This window comes from Electrophorus electricus, chromosome 7 (assembly GCF_013358815.1).
Source record: "Electrophorus electricus isolate fEleEle1 chromosome 7, fEleEle1.pri, whole genome shotgun sequence".
Taxonomy (NCBI): Eukaryota; Metazoa; Chordata; class Actinopteri; order Gymnotiformes; family Gymnotidae; genus Electrophorus; species Electrophorus electricus.
The window spans coordinates 28,228,389-28,249,720 of NC_049541.1; the positions used below are offsets into that span (position 1 = coordinate 28,228,389).

Sequence of the window (21,332 nt, forward strand, 5' to 3'; positions counted from 1 at the left end):
CTTTGATCTATAGTTAACTGTGACATATAGTAATGAGTTAAATTCATCGAATGAATTGTAACAACATTTCAATGTCGTGTTTTTCCGAACAAAATGAATACGACTGAAGCACATAAAGAACTGGTCAGTGGTGTCCTAATTACAGTGAGCTTCTGGATCCGGCTGGATCTCGGTGGTTTGTTGGAGCGGTAATAACCTTCTGGATCTCTAAAGGAGCTTTTATTTTTGGGTCCTGACATTCTCCGTCCTGTGGTGTGTGTCCGGGGTTTCGGTAAGCTCAGGTCCTCAGCTCATGGACTGACTTGCACGCAGAGCTAGAGATGCTTCAAAGGTTTGTGCTGTTTTCTTATAGAAACGTACCGTTATACCTTTGGGTCTGTGAACCATGAATAATAGTATTGTATTAATATTGCTAGCTGGTTTAGCGGAGTTCGCCAGTGTAAGTTGACATCACGTAGGGGCGAACGCCGCAATATCGAAGTCTAAACCGACAACCGGCAAATAAAAAAAAAATGAACCGGTTTATACGGCCTACAAGCTCCACGGTTACGCCGAGTACAGCAAACTGTTAAATGGCCGTTCGGCCATGCAGACAGCTTCTGCCATCACTTTTGAATGTTAACCGCTAATCAGGTGTAATCTACAATGTGTGGTGGTGTAGCTGTATTTCTCTACTTTGCAACCTACATTTTATTTTTCGATCCACGATGCTTTCGATGTAATTTCTTCGTGTACTCGGTTCATCTTGGCACACGTTTGACAATCCTGCAGTCTACAAAATTCTCTTATAGGGAATCTTACTTTATCTTACAGATAAAGAATCAATGCAAAACTGAACTGATCAAATTTAAGAGTTCACAATATTTTCGCGGAAGACAACGGGTTGTGTTTATTACATGGCTAGCCCAAACCTATAGTGGCAGGCGATGCACAAACTGTCCACATGGGGGCACACTAGCGCTCTATCTAACCCTACATGCTCCCAGTGTAACCGTGCAAGAAAACTGAATGACAGATCAAATCCAAGACAAACTCTGAGAGTAAAATTGTACGGTGAGATTTGGTTTGTTATAAATAATTATGGGTTTGTAAAATGATATGTGCTGAGGTTGGAGCAGTACTGATGGAATATAAAAAAAAAAAAGTGTGAAGCAACTCTTATGTCTATAGGAAAACGTCTGCTTAGGTGTAACCAATCAATCGATCAGTGTCATTGAGAGGAAATGATGAACAAACACACTGTTGTGTCTGGTTTCCACCAAGGTTGTAACCCACGTTCCTCAGGTAATCTGTGAAGTAGCCATGGCAAAAGAAGACGAGATTCCTGACTGGGCAGCAGCTCAGGACTTCTATGACAAATATGATCCAAAAGAGGTTCTTGGAAGGTACTGCTGATGTGTTTAACAAAAAATGCACTTTTAACAGTAAATATAAGGACAAAAGGACAGGTGCATAGGAGACTACACTGCCTAGATTTGATTATTCGTAACTATATATACACACCATTTCACTGCGAGTTATACTGTGTATGACTATGTATGTGACGAATAAACCAAACTTGAAACACACACACACACACACACACACACACACACACACACACACACACACACACACACAGACAGACAGTGTATATATACTTGTATATACAGTCTATGCTCTTAACTCAAATTTATTTGAAAAAAAATCAAATATTATTATTGAGTGTTTAATTCCATGCCCTATCATAATTTCTTGTGGATGTTTAATGTGACACATGGCATCCCTGCCCTGTAATTAGCCAACACTGGGGTTACATAATAAGATTATGTAATCTCATCACAGTGGGTATCTCCAGTGGACTGGGACAGGGGAACATGTCTCCATTCTCCATTTACTACGTCCCACCTCTCGGGTTCCTTATGAGTGACGCTGACATTGACAGTTTATATTTGGTGATGACGGGCGATACGAGTAATAATAATGTCATGTTGACTATATTTGGCCCAGAGCCCTGTGGATACCTTCCTCTCTCAAACCCTTCAACGCTCACGTGTACTTTTGCCCGTGGAGGTGAAAGTCATTATCTCATAGATTTTTTTTGTTTGTGCTGAGAATTATGTGACTGGGTTAATTATTCCCATTTGATGTGTGATTTACATGCTGTCCTCTCCTAAGGGGTTTTAATTGTGAAAACATGAGAATTATGGAGAGGCTGTTTATCACATGATAATCTGACAGTGTTGTATATCTTCTACACATTGGGGACTGCTGAGTGTGTGAGGTTTACGTTCTACTGTGCTGTGCAGGGGGGTGAGCAGCGTGGTCCGCCGCTGTGTGAATAAACGCACGACCCAGGAGTATGCAGTCAAGATCATAGACATAACCCCGTCCGACAAAATGACCAGTCAAGAAATAGAAGAGGTCAGGAACGCAACCTTGAAGGAGATCGATATCCTCAAGAAAGTGTGTGGACAAGAAAACATCAGTGAGTGATGTTTCAGTGTTCAGTAGTGTGTTCAGTAGTGTGTTTAAGTCTGCACCATTCATTTGAGCTTTGTGTTTGTATCATAAAGATGTCCCAGTCTTCACACAGCTCTGACTTTTACAAGTTTACAGAAATTTGTGTCTTAACTTTGTCATTGTTCACGTCTGCTTTATGGCTCATGTGCTCCTGGTTTCTGCAGTCCAGCTGAAGGATTCCTATGAAACCAAGGCCTTCTTCTTCTTGGTCTTTGACCTGTGAGTAAATTATCTGTCAAACAGGATGGAAATGTATCACCTTTCATGCTATAGAATATTGTCATAATACACAAGAACAGAAAAATTAGATTTTATTCTCGTGACAGGATGAAGAAAGGAGAGCTTTTTGATTACCTCACTGAGAAGGTTACGCTAAGTGAGAAGGAGACCAGGTGAGATGCATATGTATCAGCTCAAAGCCGTCGGCATCGTGATGGATGTCCTGTATGTTCACGTCTGCCGCTGGTGTTCCCTTTGCAGGAAGATTATGCGTGCTCTTCTGGAAGTGGTCCGGTATCTCCACTCCCAGAACATTCTCCACCGAGACCTGAAGCCAGAGAACATCCTCTTAGACGACAACATGAACATCAAACTAACTGATTTTGGCTTTGCAATCCAGATTGCACCAGGACAGAAACTGCATGGTAAACCGCCTTTGTTCCGTTATAACCTGTTCTGCTGGATTTTTCTTTCCCTGTGCTTTAAGAACTGAACACTACAGAGCAGTGTTGCAGAAAGACCTGCTCAAGTGTGAACCATTGCAGCCAAGAGAAACTTGCAGGACAGTAACTGACCGTTTGGTGTGTAGAAGGGTTTCTGAGGTTCTAAGCCTGATGATTTGAAAAAAAGTCCTCATCTGTATATTGAGTAATCATTTATTTAATCATTAGCTGTCATAGGAAAAAGAAAAGTGAATAAAAGTAATAGTTTGAGAACAACAATAAGTTGCAGTATTTTATAACAGAGTCCCTTCTTTGTGTTAAAGCCTTTATTTGTTTGTTTGCTCTGCAGAGGTATGTGGAACCCCAGGTTATCTGGCCCCAGAGATCATTGAATGTTCTATGGACCCTCATCATTCAGGATACGGACCAGCGGTGGACATGTAAGCCGTCCCCACTTCGTCCCCTAGAACTCTTACTGTTATCATGTCATGTTAGAAAGGACATAGAACTGTAGGTGAACATTGGCTTGGCTAAAGGATACCATTTATTTTATTGAGAAGTAGTAAACACTGTTTAAACACTGTTTACTACTGTATCTGATTAGACATCAAACACCTCAGATCCTAACAGACAGTTAGTCTCCTTCGTCCTGTGGTTCGTAAATCCCTCTCTTGGTTGGTATTGTAATTTTAAATCCAATAAGAAATAAAGACACAGACTTGAGTTAGTAGATGAGAACATCTGCTCCTGTTCTTTAGTGCAGGTTAAAGATAACCTGCGTTTGAGGCTTTCCAAAGAATGACTGGTTTACACACACACAGTCCACTTTTTATTCAGGTTTCAGAGGGATGGCGTAATTGTCCCTCCAATCTTTGAAATTACCACCATTATATCCAAAATATTAATTATTCAGTCTTTGTGTAAATTGAAGTTTGACACCATTTGTATCTCAGAGGACATTTTCCCTTTTTTAAAAAAAGATGTAATTTGCCCTCCCCTAAACTGATGAGTATATTTTATGTATCACTTTGTGCTCAGTACAGGATTAAACCAGAATAATCGGCTTCTTGTCCTCAGATGCCCTTAGTGGAGTTATTAAATTATAAAAGTATCTCGCTGGATGAATAGACCATGGTAAACCTACAGAGGCCATTACACTGAGATTACAGGCTACTTTAGTAATGCTATCATACACAAACTAGAATATGAAACAAAATCATAAAAGAACAATCATTTTATTATTTCAGTAACATAAGTTTTTGATGTGGCATGTGCAAATGTTTGGGTACTTTACAGAGTCAAATGTGACAGAAATCACAGCTTGCAAAAGTCTTTTGTAGCCAGATAAGTCCTCCTGTTCTTGTAGTTGGATTTCCCAAAGTCTTCTTTGCAGAAGGTCTCTAAGTTCTGAGGTATTCTGGGGTCATTGTGCATGCATGTGATGTTTGAGGTCTCTCAGGTCAGGGGACTGTGGGGCCCAAACACTTTGGCCCCACTGCTTCTGAGTGTTGGCACAAGGTCTGAAGAGTCAGAGAACTTATAAAGCATGAATATGATTCAGCTGAACTTACAATTGTGAAGTTCAGAGACATTGATCCTGACCTCTGACCCCTTGTACTGCTTTGGTGTCCAAACTTTTGTACAAGCCACATTGATGTAGACTTTTTGTTATGAAGGAGAGTAACTGTGTGTTAGGATGTTTAATTTGGCCAAAGGTTCCCAGACTTTCACATGCATCTGTGAGAGTGTGATGTTGAGAAGCTGTAGGGACTGGCAAACAGACGCTGCCTGGGTACGTGGGTGAGTGTGAAGTGATGTGCTGGCCCACAGCTGGAGTGCAGGCGTCATCATGTACACCCTGCTGGCTGGATCTCCTCCCTTCTGGCACAGAAAACAAATGCTCATGCTTCGCATGATCCTGGCTGGGAACTACCAGTTCATGTCCCCAGAGTGGGATGACCGCTCCGACACCGTCAAAGACCTGGTACGACACACAACCCGGTACAGACACACGACCTGGACCCGGTACAGACACACGACCTGGACCCGGTACAGACACACGACCTGGACCCGGTACAGACGCACGACCAGGTATGACACACGACCTGGACCTGGCCCAGATGCACAACCAGGTATGATGCACGACCAGGTACGACACAGGACCTGGACCCGGCACAGACGCACGACCAGGTACGACACAGGATCTGGACCCGGCACAGACGCACGACCAGGTACACCACACGACCTGGACCCGGCACAGACGCACGACCAGGTATGCCACACGACCTGGACCTGGTACAGACGCACGACCAGGTACGACACACGACCTGGACCCAGTACAGACATACGACCTGGACCTGGTACAGACGCACGACCAGGTACGACACACGACCTGGACCCAGTACAGACATACGACCTGGACCCGGTACGGCGCATGACCAGGTATGACACATGACCTGGACCCGGCTCAGATGCACAACCAGGTACGCCGCATGACCTGGACCCGGCACAGACGCACGACCTGGACCAGGCACAGACACACGACCAGGTATGACACACGACCTGGACCCGGCACAGACGCACGACCAGGTACGACGCACGACCTGGACCCGGTACAGACGCACGACCAGGTACGACACACGACCTGGACCCGGCGCAGATGCACGACCAGGTACGCCGCACAACCTGGACCCGGCACGGACACACGCCCTGGACCCGGCACAGCCGCACGAGCCGGTACAGACACACGACCTGGACCCAGCACAGATGCACGACCCGGTACAGACGCACGACCTGGACCCGGTACAGACGCACGACCTGGACCAGGCACAGATATATGACCTGGACCCGGTACAGACACACGACCTGGACAGGAAACATGGACTTTTACTGGCCATTCACAGAATTTACCTTATTCACTAGTTTTCTTTGAAGCAGGTGAAAGCCGTTTCTCTTGTGTTCAGATCTCCAGGATGCTAGTGGTGAATCCTGAGCATCGCTGTACTGCAGTCGAGGCACTGAACCATCCGTTCTTCCAGCAGTACGTCATCGCTGAAGTTCGCCACTTCAGCCCATACAAGAGGTTCAAGGTGCGGCGCAGTCCACTCACATAAACCCCAAACACCACGCCCCAGCTCCCAGGGCAAACACCACATCCTTCATTATTTGAACTAGTTTATTTATTTTGCACAGTGCATTAAAACACACGACTCTGTCTGCACTGTGGTACACACAGACCAAATAAATAAACAAAGCGTTTATGACTGAAGGGTAGGTAGCAGAATGCACATTGTCCCTGCTATACCTTCCTCACCCTACAGGGGGCACCATGCCAGACATGTTCAAAGGTTGAAAATTCATAGTTTCCAGCTAGTTTTTTTGGCTGCAACACTTATAAACATTCAGTGGTAAAGAAACTGTAATATTGCCCACCATGATAAGAGAATATTCACTGTGTGAGAGAAGGGAACTTCAGTCAGGATGTTGGGGTTCTTTTGCCTGAACAGACTCATCTGTCCGTGTGTGAGTGATTTTCAGCTTCAGTAACTGGTTCCCAGGTGCTCTGTGTGACGGTTGTCGCTGCAATGCGCATTTACTGCAACTATCGGCGGGCGAAGCCTGTCACCAAGGAGGTAGTGAAGAGTGACCCATATGCAGTGAAGCCCATCCGCAAGCTGATCGACGCCTGCGCCTTCAAGATCTACGGCCACTGGGTGAAGAAGGGCCAGACGCAGAACAGAGCTGCACTGTTCGAGAATAGCCCAAAGGCCATTCTACTCTCACTCGCCGCTGAGGCTGACGATGGGTCGCAGAGGACGTGGTAGAGGACGCTAGGGAGGGAGGGAGGGAGAGAGAGAGAGAGAGAGAGAGAGAGCCAGGCATTTACTAGACACTGTAGTGGAGCCAGCTGCCCCTTCTATAATAGCATGTGTAGGTATGTTAAAGTCCTTCATTAAAACCTCTTTTTTTTATAATTTATTTTTAATGTGCAATAATTTTATTGTAATTAATTTCAAAGTAAAGAGAGAGACCTTAGTTCTTATGGAAGCATATCAGTACCAAGTTAAAATAATGTGCAATATGGCAATGTAACCCTAACCTTGAACTGAAATATTCCACTCAAACATGCAAGTTTGAACTCAAAAATAAAATTAAAATTCAATCAATAATTCCATTTACATTTGCAATTTTGTGGACTTTTTTTTGATATTTCAGTTACAGATATTTGGTTGCTGTATGATTGGCTTTATTTAAATTAAAATGTATTTCCAAATTTAAATTAACATGTTTCTACAGCAAGTGTTTCCTTCATAGATTTGAAAGTTCTAACACTTTCTTTTTCTGTGTGCACACGTGTGTGTGTGTGTGTGTGTATACACACACACACACATTATATATACTCAAACTGGATCATGATGAGGTGTTCATTGGACTCAAATGACCCCCACAGTCACCAGATCTCCCTTGTGAGTTGGTGGAGGAACAGGAGATTCACATCATGGCTAATAAATCTGCAGGTACTCTGTGATGTCATGTCAACGTGGACTGAAACCTCTGAGGAACGTTTCCAATACCTTGTTGAATCTGCAATGAAGAATTAAAGCAGTTCTGAAGGCAGAAGGGGGATGAACTAAGTACTAGCAAGATACACTGCCTGGCCAAAAAAAAGGTCACACATTAATATTTTATTGGATTGCCTTTAGCTTTGATTTACAGCACGCATTCACTGTTGCATCATTTCCACAAGCTTCTGCAATGTCAAAACATTTATTTTTGTCCAGAGTTGCATTACTCTTTCCCCAAGATCTTGTATTGATAATGAGAGATTTGGACCACTGCACAGTCTTCTCCAGGACATCCCAAAGATTCTCAATGGGGTTCAGATCTGGACTCTGTGGTGGCTAATCCATGTGTGAAAATGATGTCTCATGCTCTCTGAACCACTCTTTCACAATTTGAGCCTGATGAATCTTGGCATTAGTCATTTTGGAATATGCCCGTACCATCAGGGAAGAAAAAATTAATTGATGGAATAACCTGATCATTCAGTATATTCAGGTAGTAGTCAGCTGACCTCATTCTTTGGGCACATAACATTGCTGAACCTAGACCTGACCAACTGCAGCAACCCCAGATCATAGCACTGCCCCCACAGGCTTGTACGGTAGGCACTAGGCATGCGCCCTGATGCGCCCATCACTCTGGAACAGGGTAAATTTGGACTCATCATGACCACCCTCCATTGCTCCAGAGTCCAATCTTTATGCTCCCTAGCAAATTGAAGCCGTTTTTGCCGGTTAGCCTTACTGACAAGTGGTTTTCTTAAGGCTACACAGCTTGAGTTGCCTTTGCATTGTGCGTGTGGAAATGCTCTTACTTTCACTGTTAAACATATCCCTGAGTTCTACTGTTATTTTTCTACGATTTGATTTCACCACGTTTAAGTGATCGCCGATCATGATCATTCAAGATTTCTTTCCAACCACATTCCTACCTCGAAGATGTTTCCCCACTGTCCTTCCACTTTTTAATAATGCATTCTTAACCCAATTTTAGTAGTTTCAGCAATCTCCTTAGATGTTTTGTCTGCTTGATGCATGCCAATAATTCGACCCTTCTGAAACAGATTAACATCTTTTCCATGACCACAGGATGTGTCATGGTTGTTTAACAAATGAGAAGCTACTTACTGCATCAGTTAGGGTTAAATAACTTGTTGCCAGCTGAAACAATCACCCATGCAGTAATTATCCAATGTCAGGCTCTTACCTATTTGCTTAGTTAAATGCATGTGGTGACTTTTTTTTTGGCGAGGCACTGTATACTGTGTGTGTGTGTGTGTGTGTGTGTGTACTTTGACTATTTAATAGTATAAATCCTAAATTCATCACCATCCACACCTCCAAGCAATGTTACCTATCCAAATTATTCTACTATCATCAGAAACGGCACAACCATGACAACCGGCAACGTACAAATACAAACAGACACATACAGAACTAAGACAACCGAGAACTTTCGTTAATCCACGAGCTTCCTACGGACCTCCAACTTCCGGACGCTCCACCTCACGAGACGTCAGACCGGATAACCCCGTGATCGCAGTGACGACTACCCCGGTCGGGCTGTTACCTCTTCTCGCTGTGACTCTACTACCCCGGGCTGTTACCTCTTCTCGCTGTGACTCTACTATAGAGGCGCGCGGAAGGCGAGCGTTGCTGTTACACCGGTCAGTCTGCGGGGTCTTCCCGCTGTAGGGTTAGCGTGGCTTGTTCAGAGCTAGAACCGTACTGAAAACCGGTCTGCTCTTGCCCTCGTGAGGGTGACTCAATGACCGGGCCTGTGGCGCGAGCGCTTCTCGAGGATAGGGCTGCAGGTTAACAGCCGCACAAGTCTCTTTAACCGACAGCAAAACGCTACAGACGGTCTGTGTGCGCGATGACTCGTGGAGCAGGTGACATTTCATAGCTCGTGTTCCGTGGTAGACGAATGACTGGGTTGGTCCGAGCCTGTCGCGAGACCTTTGTTTACTTTCTTGTAACTTGGTATTTAGGAAACCGGCTTGACTGGTTTACACTGAATTTACCACCTAATGCCTCTGATACATTTATCTCGGTGTCTGATTTCACCCGTGCTCTTCCTGCTCTTCTTTAACACGCTTCGCAGGACTGCGCGGAATGCCGACGTCGGCGGAGACAAGGGCGGTGTTTCGCTCTGCAGACGCGGTTTGCTTTGATGTTGACAGCACGGTGATCAGGGAGGAAGGTATCGACGAGCTCGCCAAATTCTGCGGCGTTGGTGATGCTGTCACAGAAATGTGAGTATTCCTTACCACTTCATTTTCATCAGACACTGATCCGGCCGTGATCTCGTCTGGCGGTGATGTCTGTTGTTCGCAGGACTCGCAAGGCCATGGGAGGATCTGTGAACTTTAAGACGGCCCTGACAGAGCGCCTGTCGATAATAAAGTGCTCCAGGGAGCAGGTAAACAAACTGATAACGGACCACCCTCCTCAGCTGACTCCGGGAGTTAAGTAAGTTGATGTTGACCTCTATGACTGCTTTGATCCAGGAACCCAGCTATGCTCACCACGTGCATTTCAGAAGGAAAGCGTGTTGACCACAAACGTTTGTTTCCAGGGAGCTTGTGGAAAGGTTGCATCAGCGCGGCGTGGAAGTCTTCCTCATTTCCGGAGGATTCCGCTGTATCGTGGAGCACGTGGCCACACAGCTCTGCATTCCTCTGGATCACGTGTACGCTAATCGCCTCAAGTTTTACTTCAACGGTAAGAGCGTGCGCGAGGGCCTTGCCAGCTTGGCATCGCGGTTGGCCAGGTGTTTGTGCCTGATGTTGCTTTGTCCTGCCCTCAGGAGAGTATGCAGGGTTTGATGAAACACAACCTACAGTGGAGTCTGGAGGCAAAGGCAGAGTGATGCATCTGCTGAAGGAGAAGTATGGCTTCAAAAAAATTGTGATGATTGGTGATGGTGCCACTGACCTCGAGGCCTGTCCCCCTGCTGTGAGTGCATATGCCGTTCTGCTGCCCTGCACCCAGCATGGAGAAACTATCAGTATTTTTTGGCTGAAGATCCCAGAGCAGTAGTTCTGTAATACCATCGAGTGAGGGGACAGTCTGGTGTTTTTTTAGGTTAATTTGATTGTCGTCTCCTTTCAGAGCGCTTTCATTGGCTTCGGTGGCAATGTGGTCCGGCAGCAAGTGAAGGAAAACTCCTCGTGGTACGTCACAAGTTTTGGGGAACTGCTTAAAGAGCTTGAGAAGATTTAGAACATGGTGGTTTGTGAATGTGCACTCCTGGAAAATGTTTCACTTTGGGCTAATTTTTGTTGTACATTTTTCAAACTGCATTAAAGGATTGTCATATGACATCCAAGTAGTGTTTACACACATGATGGGATGCTATTCAATAACTGATCAAAGTAACTAATGTGAGAGAACTGAAGCCACACACTCATTATCTGTGGCTTTCTGGTTTAACATTAATGATATGGCTCTAATCTTTGTTAAAGTTATTAAAAGGTTTTTTAAAAACAATTATAAGGCTATTTTATCAAATATTTGCAATTTGGGTATCTCTGACACTTTGCTTTTCATACCCACTGTAGAAATATTAAAATATCTATTGAGTTATTCAGGTTTAATGCGTCTTTGTAGCATGTCACACTCATGTACAGTGTGGAACACATGGCTTATTATACAGCTTCACTTGCAGATCTTGGTGTACAGTTTGTGCTGTGCTAATCAAACAAATGCAACTGAACTGAGATGTTATAAAGAAACAGTACATGTGCATAACCAGTATGGAGCAGAGGGCATCTGAGGGAGAACAAAACAAAGCTCAGGTTATTAAAGTCATACGAACGTGAACAGCACTCGTGTGTGCAACAGTATCAAACCTGAAAAATGTCCTGTTAAAATGGTCATGAAATGGTTTATCAGCCAGGTTTGTTTTACACAGAGTCATAGATCTAGAATCATCTGAAGTAATTTTTCATAACTTAAGTAAACAGTAGAGCAATACACAAAACTATTTGAAATATGTCTGAACATGTTCCAGTCACATTACAAATGTGGATATTTACAACAAATAAATGAGAAATGAACAACCTACTGGTAACATCAGGTACATTCAGGACTACAAAGTCAAAGACATTTGTGGGCACTGGTGTGTAAGTGCATGAACAAATTTGGTACCACCACACCTTTTCCACGCCGCTGTTCCCTGTGTTAACGTCTTCAGAGTCTGAACCATGGTGTAGTTCATGTTTAATTTCTCAGTGTTGCCTATGTCTGATAAATGCAGAAATGAAGGAATCTTCTAGACAGGCATGCTGAGTGAGGGCAGAAGGTTCATCTTCCCTGCTCCTGTGTCCTTGTTAAAGGTCAATGGCTCCAATAACTGCCATTTCCTACCTGCTGGTCTGATTGAACAAGACCCGCTGTGAACTATACTGGAACACGGCAGTGGTTTGTTCTGATTTGCTAAACACATTTGTGCTGGAGAGCATGTGATGATTGTCAGGGATGTTTATATATGCTGACCAGTGAGGCTTCCAACATCACATAAACGCATCACTAGAGTACCTGTTTTTTTTTTGGTTTCCTGGTTTTGAAGGTGGTTTTATGGTCAGAAAACAGATTTTTTTTAATGGATGAGTCATGAGAACATTAAAACAGCAGAGAGACATCAGAGGCCCCTGTCCTTCAGTGTGTGGGACCGTCGAAAGTTACTGCAGTGGTGATGTTTTCATTGGAATCATAATCCTGGAGTCCATGTGCTGAATAAGAGGCACTTGGACAAGGAAAACAGGTTCAGTGAGCAGTTTTCTTTACATGAAGCGAAGTTACTACATGGTGTAGTGTTGAGTGTGGCGGCGGGGGGGGGGGGGGGGGTTTACCTGTGTAGTAGACGACTTCGTTCCACCCTTCATGCTGCCAGACAGCGTTCCTGGTGTCCTCGCGCAGCTGTAGGTTTTTATAAGCTGCAAGAAATGGAACATAATCCATGTGTCCAGTCTCCAGCTCCCTGGAGGACAGGACACATGCAGTGTGTGCACAGAACACTTCCTTTACCCCACAGGTGATGGACCATATAGAGGTGTCCTATCTGAGAGAAGAACCCGCCAACGGCCTCACGGTTCTGCTGCCGATAGGAAATAGCACGAGCCCTGGACGGCCCATAATAACCACGTCAGTGATACGACACCAGAACTGGACAGCCCATAATAACCACATCAGTGATATGACACCAGAACTGTGAAAAGGACCACAGATATTTGCCCACATGCACAAAAGTCTTTGACAATGTTTGTGATTGGTTCCTGTAATTTCAGCAATTTCACAAAGTAAAATAAAGGACATACGATCATTATATAACAACAAAAATAAGGGTCATTAATTATATGAAGGCCGACGTACCAGTAATTTCCCCACTCAATCATGGTCCCTGGCTGCAGAGACAGAGATCACATTTAAATCAGGCAACAGTGCATGACAAAAATACAGCATCCTAAGTGTTCAAATGCAAACACGAAACACGCTCAGGACATTACAGCTAGACAAGGTCACACACTCGGTACTTTATTTTAAACAACGTTCTCTTTGATATTCATGCATCTTGAACATCCATCTTCAAATTAACAAAATGAGCTGTTATTCAGTTATGGATCAGCTGCCTTCAGTACTGAGGGGAAGTGTGTAAAGTACTGTGTGCTCACTCTTAGCTGGTAGGACCTGAGCTCGTAGATGTTTGGTCCCTCTCGAGGAACAGGCTCGTTCCAGAAGCTGAACTCCAGGAGCAGCTGATTACGGCGCGACAACAACATCCTCCCACGCTCCTTCCTGTACTCCAGAAACTCCTGCATGGGGCACACACACTGTGGTGTTACAGCATGACTCACCTGCACACGCACCATGCTGTTACAGCGTAACTCACCTCTACACGCACTGTGATGTTACAGTGTAACTCACCTGCAGGAAGTCAATTTGGAAAGTTACTAAACTTATAAGGACTAAACTTATAAGTTAACACAGATCATTTACCTGTAATGGATAACTGATTAGGGTTCACTTTAGGTTTCACCGCATTACACAGCAACATCGTAACTGTTATGCTGGTAAGAACACAGCATATTAGCAGTTGGTTCAGACTGAACACTTTGCTTAGATTTCAGATCTCAGCACTGGGCTTCCACATGCACATATGAAACATGCAGAGCACAAGTAAACAAGGTGTCTCATACCTTATTATTTTTCAGCTTGTTCATGACTTCGGTCAGGGCAGGGTACCCACCTCTGTACCGCCACAGGTGCACTGAACACAGATGCAAATGCTGGTTACAATGCAGTTCGGCAGGTCTCTCTCCCTGAACACTGATCTATAATGTTCAGCAAGTCTCTCTGCTGAATATGAACACTATTCTACAATAGGTTTAAAGATCACACTCAGGAAACATCACTGTGCAGAAATCATGTAATAATATGATAATGTGCCAAGGTCTGAATCCCCACAGAGCAAGAGGAAAAGGACATGTGTCGACTTGGAGAGTGAGGTGGTGTACTGGGGGAGTGAGGTGGTGTACTGGGGGAATGAGGTGGTGTACTGGGAGAATGAGGTGGTGTACTGGGAGAATGAGGTGGTGTACTGGGAGAATGAGGTGGTGTACTGGGAGAATGAGGTGGTGTACTGGGGGAGTGAGGTGGTGTACTGGGGGAATGAGGTGGTGTACTGGGGGAATGAGGTGGTGTACTGGGAGAATGAGGTGGTGTACTGGGAGAATGAGGTGGTGTACTGGGGGAGTGAGGTGGTGTACTGGGAGAATGAGGTGGTGTACTGGGGGAGTGAGGTGGTGTACTGGGAGAATGAGGTGGTGTACTGGGAGAATGAGGTGGTGTACTGGGGGAATGAGGTGGTGTACTGGGAGAATGAGGTGGTGTACTGGGGGAGTGAGGTGGTGTACTGGGAGAATGAGGTGGTGTCCTGGGGGAGTGAGGTGGTGTACTTGGGGAATGAGGTGGTGTACTGGGGGAATGAGGTGGTGTACTGGGAGAGGGCCTACCAGCCTGGTCCTGCTCCCCATACCAGGTGTTCCATGTTCCCACCAGCTCACATGGGTAGTACTCATTGGTGTGGATAGAAGGAAGCACATCCTCACTGCAGAAGATTCAGAGATCTGATCAACACCTTCAGCTGTGCGTCTCTGGATAAATGGTAGTTATTTATTTCCTTTAACCTGAGTTGTATGAGAGCATGGTGACTACATAACAGCATAACCACCCTTCAAGAGCGGCTCCATGTTCAGTGTGCGAGTGTCTTTAGGGAATGAGAACTACACACCGTGTGTGGTGCCAGTGAGCTGATGTGTTCAGCAGCTTTTTCCCGTTACTTTACGCCCAGCCACGCCCACCCAAGCTTAACCATACCCAGCCACGCCCACCCACACCCAGCCACGCCAAACCATGCTTAACCACACCCAGCTATGCTCAGCCACACCCAGTCATGCCCGCCCAAGCTTATAGTCTAGAGTAAAGTCTCCCTGTGGCGAATGAACACTATTCTATAACGTTTTTTAAAAATCCCATCACTGTGAAGAAATCTCGTAATGTTGGTAAGGTCTGAATCCCCACAGGGCAGGAGAAGACGGACGCGTGTGCACTGTTAATCGCTAAAAACACTTAACATGTAAATGGTAAATAAGTGGATTCTTACCAGAGTTTGTTGTAAGCATCCAAACACTCGGGTTTCACATTATGAACTGAAATAAAAGGAGAACTGTAGTTATTAACAACTTGAACACTAAACAAAATGAGAACGTGCGAGAGAGAACCGAGAACCGCCGCTACTGTGACTTACACTGGATCTTATAAAGGTTACTCTCCTCTTTCTTGGCAAGTAGATGAGAATGGGCATCCTTTCTTGGGTCAACTTTACGCACAAACAGAGATTTAAACCAGCTGTCCTCTCCGTTCCTGTTACTAGACGCTGAAAAGCTCCTGAAACAGAACGTTACATATATTACACTTTAGAAATAAAACTGTAACTAACCCAAACGTTCATTTATGTACTGTTTAAAGTGTGACCAAATCAAAGATAGAACTGCGAAAAATAAACTCAAGCTGGCATTCCGAACAGTGCACAGCCTGTTTCTCTGAAGTGATGTGAATAGAACCGGTGGACGCGCACTGCTGCGGCGTGATTACGGCGTGTGCGATAAACAGCCATGACACGCAGTTTAGAACCGTGCACAATAAATTAAGATCATCCGTTAACTAATATTATTAATTCATTAATATCATTTATCAGTAATGGAGCACAATAACGCGCACAAGATGCTCGCAGAAATGAGACGTGATCTCACACCTCGTAGACATCACGAATCTTAATATCAGTGGTAATATCAAGACACAGATATAATGGAGATATTCAAATCTGAAGGACTTCGGCCAGTCGAGTCTGGTGGAGACTGTAATCATTTAAATGCTTTCCGTGAGCTGCGCTGGGCTTCAGTATCTTCAATAACCAGTGAGATATTTACTTACCCTTTAAACCGAGCTAGACATTTGAAACACCTGTGCATTGGGGTGTAAACGCTTAGCTGTAAGAAAGCCCTGCCCCTACGATCACAAAAAGATAACAGCAGATAAAATGTTCAGACCTGATGAAAGTGGCAGCAAGTCCTGTCAACATGTCAGCCCGAGCAAGGCCGCTAAGGCGGAGAAGGACCCCAGACGCCATTTTCCACTGCCAGGAATAACTGCGAGGGAGTCAAGCGCACTTCGGCCAGTAGAGGGCAGTAGGAGCCAGTAGAGGGCAATAGAGGGCAGCACCAGGATAGAATCCACAACAAAATGAAAATAAGAAAATAGTTTTGCATTGAACTAGGAAGAAGATTAAAACGTAAAAAGAAGAATAATTTAAGATTTGAACGTTAATCTGATTCCACTAGAATCAACTTCTTTTAATACTATCTGACAGACGCAAAACTAACATAAAATTCATTCAAATTAGGAACAAAACAAATAATAATAATAATTCTTTGTTTTGTTAATGGGATTTATGGTAGCTATTATTATTATTATTATTATTATTATTATTATTATTATTATTATTATTATTATTACTAGAGGTTTTTGCTATGTAAAGAGAGCCGACAGTGCCCTCATGTGGATTAGTGAGTAACTCACATAATTTATGTAATAGGAAATTATAGAATTTAGGAATTATGAATGTCCATTTTATTTGCGTCCAGGGAATATTTTTACATTGCATCGGTTCAGCCTGGTACAGTGAATGCATTAGTTTTTTTCATCAGGCTTTGCTGTGCGGTAACTTGGTGCCAAACGTCATGTCATTACACACCACTGCTCTGCATTGTCAGGGTTGATGCACACACTAAATGAACACGACGACCCTGCCCACCGCTGCTGGACCGCGACCCGCTAACCTTACGCAGGAATTTACTGTGTCACTTTAGAGAAACGAGCAAGCAAAATCCAATAAATACTGAGACACTGTCAAATCACTTTGGGCAGATTAAAACCAAACATGCTTCAAGACACTTTGTAATACTATGGTGGCTGATAAAAAATCACAATAATTTCCAATATATAGAAAACAATTGTTAATAACATTTGGTAGCTATTTATTTATTTTGCTTTTGTTTTGATAACTAAATAATAGAGAGACACTACTAAACATCTGTCAGAGGCTTGGGGAGTGTGAATGGGTGCACTCCCAATAATCCAAACAGAAGAGTTAAAATGTTAATAAATCAGAAATAAATACTTAATGAGAATAACAATAACTAGCATTATATAACACACTTTGTTCTGGCAGTGACTTAGCTGTTCTTGGACTCTAAGCCATTTGTACTAAGGACATGTTTCTGAGTAGAAGACTAAGTCACTCTGGATAAGAATCTCTGCTAAGTGCCATAAATGTAAATGTAAATTCCTTTACTAAAAACAATATGTGCAATACAACTGATAGATGCTACAACACGTTAGGTTTATTCACAGTGGGACGTTCCAGGGTTGCTGTCGGTAACCAGGTAAGGGTCGAACAAGAGTGCAGAGAACCAGTACATTCAGGGCAGTCCAAGAGATCAAACAAACCAGTTATGGATAGAAACACTAATGTGAAATCAAGACACAGATAAACAAACAGGTAAACAAACACTCAGCATGCATAGCCTAGACAAACACTTCTTAAAGTACACAGGCAAACACTCAGAATGCATAGACTAGACAAACACTTCACAAAGAACACAGGCAAACACTCAGCATGCATAGACTAGACAAACACTTCACAAAGAACACAAGGTAAACACAGCATGAATAGATTAAACAAACACTTCACAAAGAACACAGAGGCAAACAGACTATATAGGAAATGAGAAGAGGAGAGTACAGTTAGGAATCGGAGAGAGTGGGATGGGAAGATGGCTGCAATTGGTGGATCGGGGTGGGTGATTGATGACCTGTTCACAGGGGAATGCTGGGAAATAAGAGTCCAAGGCATATGAGGGGTCAACATTAGGGCTTATGGGGAGTGTGACAATATGCAAATGAAATCAAGTCTGTCCCCTCCAGCTCCTCAGTTAGTTCAGTGTGTGTGTCAGCAAGTTCAGTGTGTCAGTTAGTTCAGTGTGTGTGTCAGGTAGTTCAGTGTGTGTGTGTCATCTTTTATTCCAGTGTATTTCCCCAGATCCTGCCATTTTGTTTGTCCCTGAAAACAGCGAATGTGCGAGTACAGCCTTCAGCAGACAGGAAGGCATCCGTCCAAGCTTCTCCATAGACAACAGCAGTGTGGCCCCGCCTATTTCAGCCCCAGGTGGAGGTAGTTTCACTGTCTCTGACATAGCAAGACCATGAAACCAAAACCATCAGCAGCACTGGGATTTGTCTGATGACAGCATGGTCAAAACAGAAGGCTTCGCCTCTTCTCCAGAGATATCAGAGTCTCTGTGGGATGTGCGTAAAAACTTTTTGAGGTTTCTAACTTAGATGGAGTCCTACTGCCACACAATCTGTCCGTCAACACAGTCCAGGACTGAAATGTCCTACTACCAAATTATTAATGTATGTTGTTTACACCCACGGCACTAGTGCTGTATAAGTGTATACACTTTACACCCACCTAATGAGAACGTTGATTCTTCAAATTTGAAAAACTGCTCCTGCTTCTTGTGTGTTGTAGAATAACCTGTGGCTCATTTAAATATCCCTTGTAGGGTGAAACATCTCCCTGCAAATATTTCTGAAAATTAAACCATCCGCACACAGGGGGCGCTATCGTCTCAGTAAAACGGGACAGCAGACCAATAAGAATCCACCAAGCGCTCACTAGTGTTGTGTAATGGTGTGTCTTGTGAACTGTGTGCAGTCTATAGTTACCATAAAACACCTTGGTAGGACACGACAGGAGAAATAGTAGCTTAGTATAAAATACAGATTTATACATTAAGGTCGATTACCTAAAAAGTGATGGAAATAAAGGAATTTCTCCACGGTGTGAGCCAAGGAACTTAACGCTACCGAGAGCGAAGCAGCTCAGATCAGTTGAGACATAATCATGCCGTCTACATGGACTACGCCCAGGACCCTTACGCTCGAGCATCGCGCTCAGTGCTGCAGAATTCATGTTTTTATTTTCTACACCGAGAAAAAACAACTTACTTCTTACTACTTCTAGCGAACACTGTTTAAGTCAAGTGCTAACACGAACAATGCTTCATAGAGACCGATCTCCACGTCTTCCACCAATATCTCAAAATCGAGCCGCACCCCTTGAGAAGCACGTAGCGATTGCAGGTATCTCCATGTGTGGTGTTTACTGTGGAGTCTGCGTGCTAACACTCCGCGTACATGCGTGAATGATCCTCTACAGCCATCTGTTGCATTACCACTGAAGACCCGCCGCGTGCGTCTCTGAAACGGTCCTTCTCGGCCTTTTATGGTCTCTCCGCGAGGAAAGGCGCGAGAAAGGCTTGTTCAGTGCAGGCATTCCAGCCGTTTGTAATTCTTGGCGCGTGGAGGTGGAGGCTTTATTCTAGGCGCTGGCACGGGAGGCGCGCGCAACACAGCTGGGCATGTCGATCCGCTCCGTTAAAGAACATGTTGCATTCTTTCCTGAAGTATTTTTTATTGACAGTAAAGGTCATTCAATAATGGGATGTACGATTGCGCCTCTCTGCTTGTCTGTGCGCCGGTGTAACATACAAACGGTTCATCACGCGCATTAAGTAATTACCACAGTGGGACGTTCCAGGCTTGGATTTTCATGTACTAATTTAATTGGCGGGGGCGGTTAATAAATAACTTCCTAAGTGGTTCGAAACGGAAACTTCTTCAGATACGTTGTTAATTTGACAGCATGACCTTCAATGCTCAGTATAAGCAACGGAATTGATTAGCATGCCAGAAACGTGCATATCAAACACTAACTCACATCTGCCTCCTTGTGGTCATTGTAGGTTACTGCAGAGTGCGCCACTGTTCGCTACCTCACACAGACCGTTTATTTTCATTTACGATCTGAGGTTTGGTTGCTATGAGTAGAAAACTCTTATTGGAACAGGGGATAAGCGGATGGCCTGGATAAGACGTGTCTTACATGTGCAGTGCTGTGTGTGTGTTTTGTAGTGACAAACGTGGTAGACGTACTTTCAGTAGAGGTGTATGTAAAGTGGTTTCCATATTCAGTTCAGACGGGTTCAGTTAGATGAAACTGCAGAATTTCAGAAAACAGTGATTTAATTTGTAAGTGGCTGTTGCTGTGTGTATTACTCAATTCATAGTAATAGAGAATCACATCAAAGCACTGGACAGCCTTGTTGGTCAAAATATGATGTAAACACTTCTGAATGGAGAACGTCCTGAAAATACTAGTAATACTGGGAATACTGATAATACTGGGAATACTGGTGTGTCTAAGAGAACCAATTATGTGTAAAGAAGTAACGTAACACAGACCCCATGCTACAAATCACCATCTTACAATGCACTAAAATTCCTGTTTGTGAAGACGTGTGTAGGACAACATCACGGTTGCCCTTCTGTTCTGTCACCAAGATTTATCACATAATCACCACTGGTGAGCTTAGGACCCAGATCACATGGCGAGACTGGCCAGGTGCTTCATCCTGCTGGGTTTACTGGTAATCCAGTACGTCTGCATCTCTGCCTTTACCTCATAGGTCAGTGGTGATGGATAACAGGTCAATGATGAGGGCAATGAATCAGTGGAGATAAAAGAGTGGAGAAAATAAGAGAGAGAGAGAGAGAGAGTAATGTGTCATGTGCAGGACAGAGAAGAGTCTGATCAGAAGATGGAGCAATTCTAGCCACTCTGGGAATTCTAGCTACTATTGGAATTCAGCAAGACTCTATGGGATTTATTTTAATCCCAAAACATAAATTACAGTTGAAGGCATCACATGACTTCTTACCAAGAGATTCTTTTGTGAAGCAAATATGGAAATGTTTTCACTTACATTAGCAGAATATGCATGCCCCTAATGTTTGTGTAAAATAGATGAATAACTTTAGCAAAAATGCTTAGATTGGTATTATCAAGTTTTTTTTTCAATAATCCTATAGATATTTTTGTTGCATTTTCATACAGGGGATGCATTTGAATAGTAGGAAT

The 21,332-nt window shown here is 43.9% G+C and overlaps 3 protein-coding genes and 1 long non-coding RNA gene across 5 annotated transcripts; 2 read left to right on the top strand and 2 right to left on the bottom strand.

The window, feature by feature from the left end:
- Positions 1-17: 17 nt before the first annotated feature.
- Positions 18-6,994, top strand: phkg1a (phosphorylase kinase, gamma 1a (muscle)). The gene is made up of 10 exons (XM_027021693.2): positions 18-331; positions 1,264-1,385; positions 2,289-2,467; positions 2,667-2,721; positions 2,829-2,894; positions 2,983-3,146; positions 3,514-3,604; positions 4,995-5,148; positions 6,128-6,253; positions 6,722-6,994. Exons 2-10 carry the CDS (start codon positions 1,303-1,305, stop codon positions 6,986-6,988), a joined length of 1,185 nt encoding a protein of 394 aa, XP_026877494.2. The 5' UTR covers positions 18-331; positions 1,264-1,302; the 3' UTR covers positions 6,989-6,994.
- Positions 6,926-9,279, bottom strand: LOC113584650. Its single transcript, XR_003411423.2, has 3 exons — positions 9,210-9,279; positions 7,739-7,748; positions 6,926-6,994 (listed from the first exon to the last, which is right to left on the bottom strand). It is a non-coding gene; the product is annotated as an uncharacterized LOC113584650 (long non-coding RNA).
- An 8-nt stretch (positions 9,280-9,287) lies between these two features.
- psph (phosphoserine phosphatase) lies at positions 9,288-11,314 on the top strand. Of its 2 annotated transcripts, none has more exons than XM_027021695.2 (6): positions 9,288-9,393; positions 9,831-9,981; positions 10,064-10,198; positions 10,305-10,450; positions 10,536-10,684; positions 10,841-11,314. In XM_027021695.2, the coding sequence occupies exons 2-6, from the start codon at positions 9,842-9,844 to the stop codon at positions 10,949-10,951; spliced, it is 681 nt and encodes a 226-aa protein (XP_026877496.1). In that variant the 5' UTR covers positions 9,288-9,393; positions 9,831-9,841; the 3' UTR covers positions 10,952-11,314. The 2 variants fall into 2 exon arrangements, with proteins under 2 accessions (XP_026877496.1, XP_026877495.1); XM_027021694.2 differs by having other exon boundaries at positions 9,296-9,618.
- nipsnap2 (nipsnap homolog 2) lies at positions 11,307-16,452 on the bottom strand. The gene is made up of 10 exons (XM_035527937.1): positions 16,339-16,452; positions 15,537-15,676; positions 15,393-15,438; positions 14,743-14,837; positions 13,927-13,997; positions 13,402-13,542; positions 13,103-13,134; positions 12,758-12,852; positions 12,583-12,666; positions 11,307-12,476 (listed from the first exon to the last, which is right to left on the bottom strand). The coding sequence occupies exons 1-10, from the start codon at positions 16,416-16,418 to the stop codon at positions 12,412-12,414; spliced, it is 849 nt and encodes a 282-aa protein (XP_035383830.1). The 5' UTR covers positions 16,419-16,452; the 3' UTR covers positions 11,307-12,411.
- Positions 16,453-21,332: the final 4,880 nt, after the last annotated feature.

What these genes read in the sequence shown, in the direction of transcription:
- phkg1a (XM_027021693.2), top strand. Translation starts at nt 1,303, where the DNA reads ATGGCAAAAGAAGACGAGATTCCTGACTGGGCAGCAGCTCAGGACTTC. An exon ending in ACCAGGACAGAAACTGCATG is followed by an intron (nt 3,147 to 3,513) that starts GTAAACCGCCTT and finishes TTTGCTCTGCAG; the next exon opens with AGGTATGTGGAACCCCAGGT. An exon ending in GCCCATACAAGAGGTTCAAG is followed by an intron (nt 6,254 to 6,721) that starts GTGCGGCGCAGT and finishes ACTGGTTCCCAG; the next exon opens with GTGCTCTGTGTGACGGTTGT.
- psph (XM_027021694.2), top strand. An exon ending in GGTGATGCTGTCACAGAAAT is followed by an intron (nt 9,982 to 10,063) that starts GTGAGTATTCCT and finishes TGTTGTTCGCAG; the next exon opens with GACTCGCAAGGCCATGGGAG. An exon ending in CAGCTGACTCCGGGAGTTAA is followed by an intron (nt 10,199 to 10,304) that starts GTAAGTTGATGT and finishes GTTTGTTTCCAG; the next exon opens with GGAGCTTGTGGAAAGGTTGC.
- nipsnap2 (XM_035527937.1), bottom strand. Translation starts at nt 16,418, where the DNA reads ATGGCGTCTGGGGTCCTTCTCCGCCTTAGCGGCCTTGCTCGGGCTGAC. An exon ending in ATTGAGTGGGGAAATTACTG is followed by an intron (nt 12,853 to 13,102) that starts GTACGTCGGCCT and finishes TGGGCCGTCCAG; the next exon opens with GGCTCGTGCTATTTCCTATC. An exon ending in TATGGTCCATCACCTGTGGG is followed by an intron (nt 12,667 to 12,757) that starts GTAAAGGAAGTG and finishes CATTTCTTGCAG; the next exon opens with CTTATAAAAACCTACAGCTG.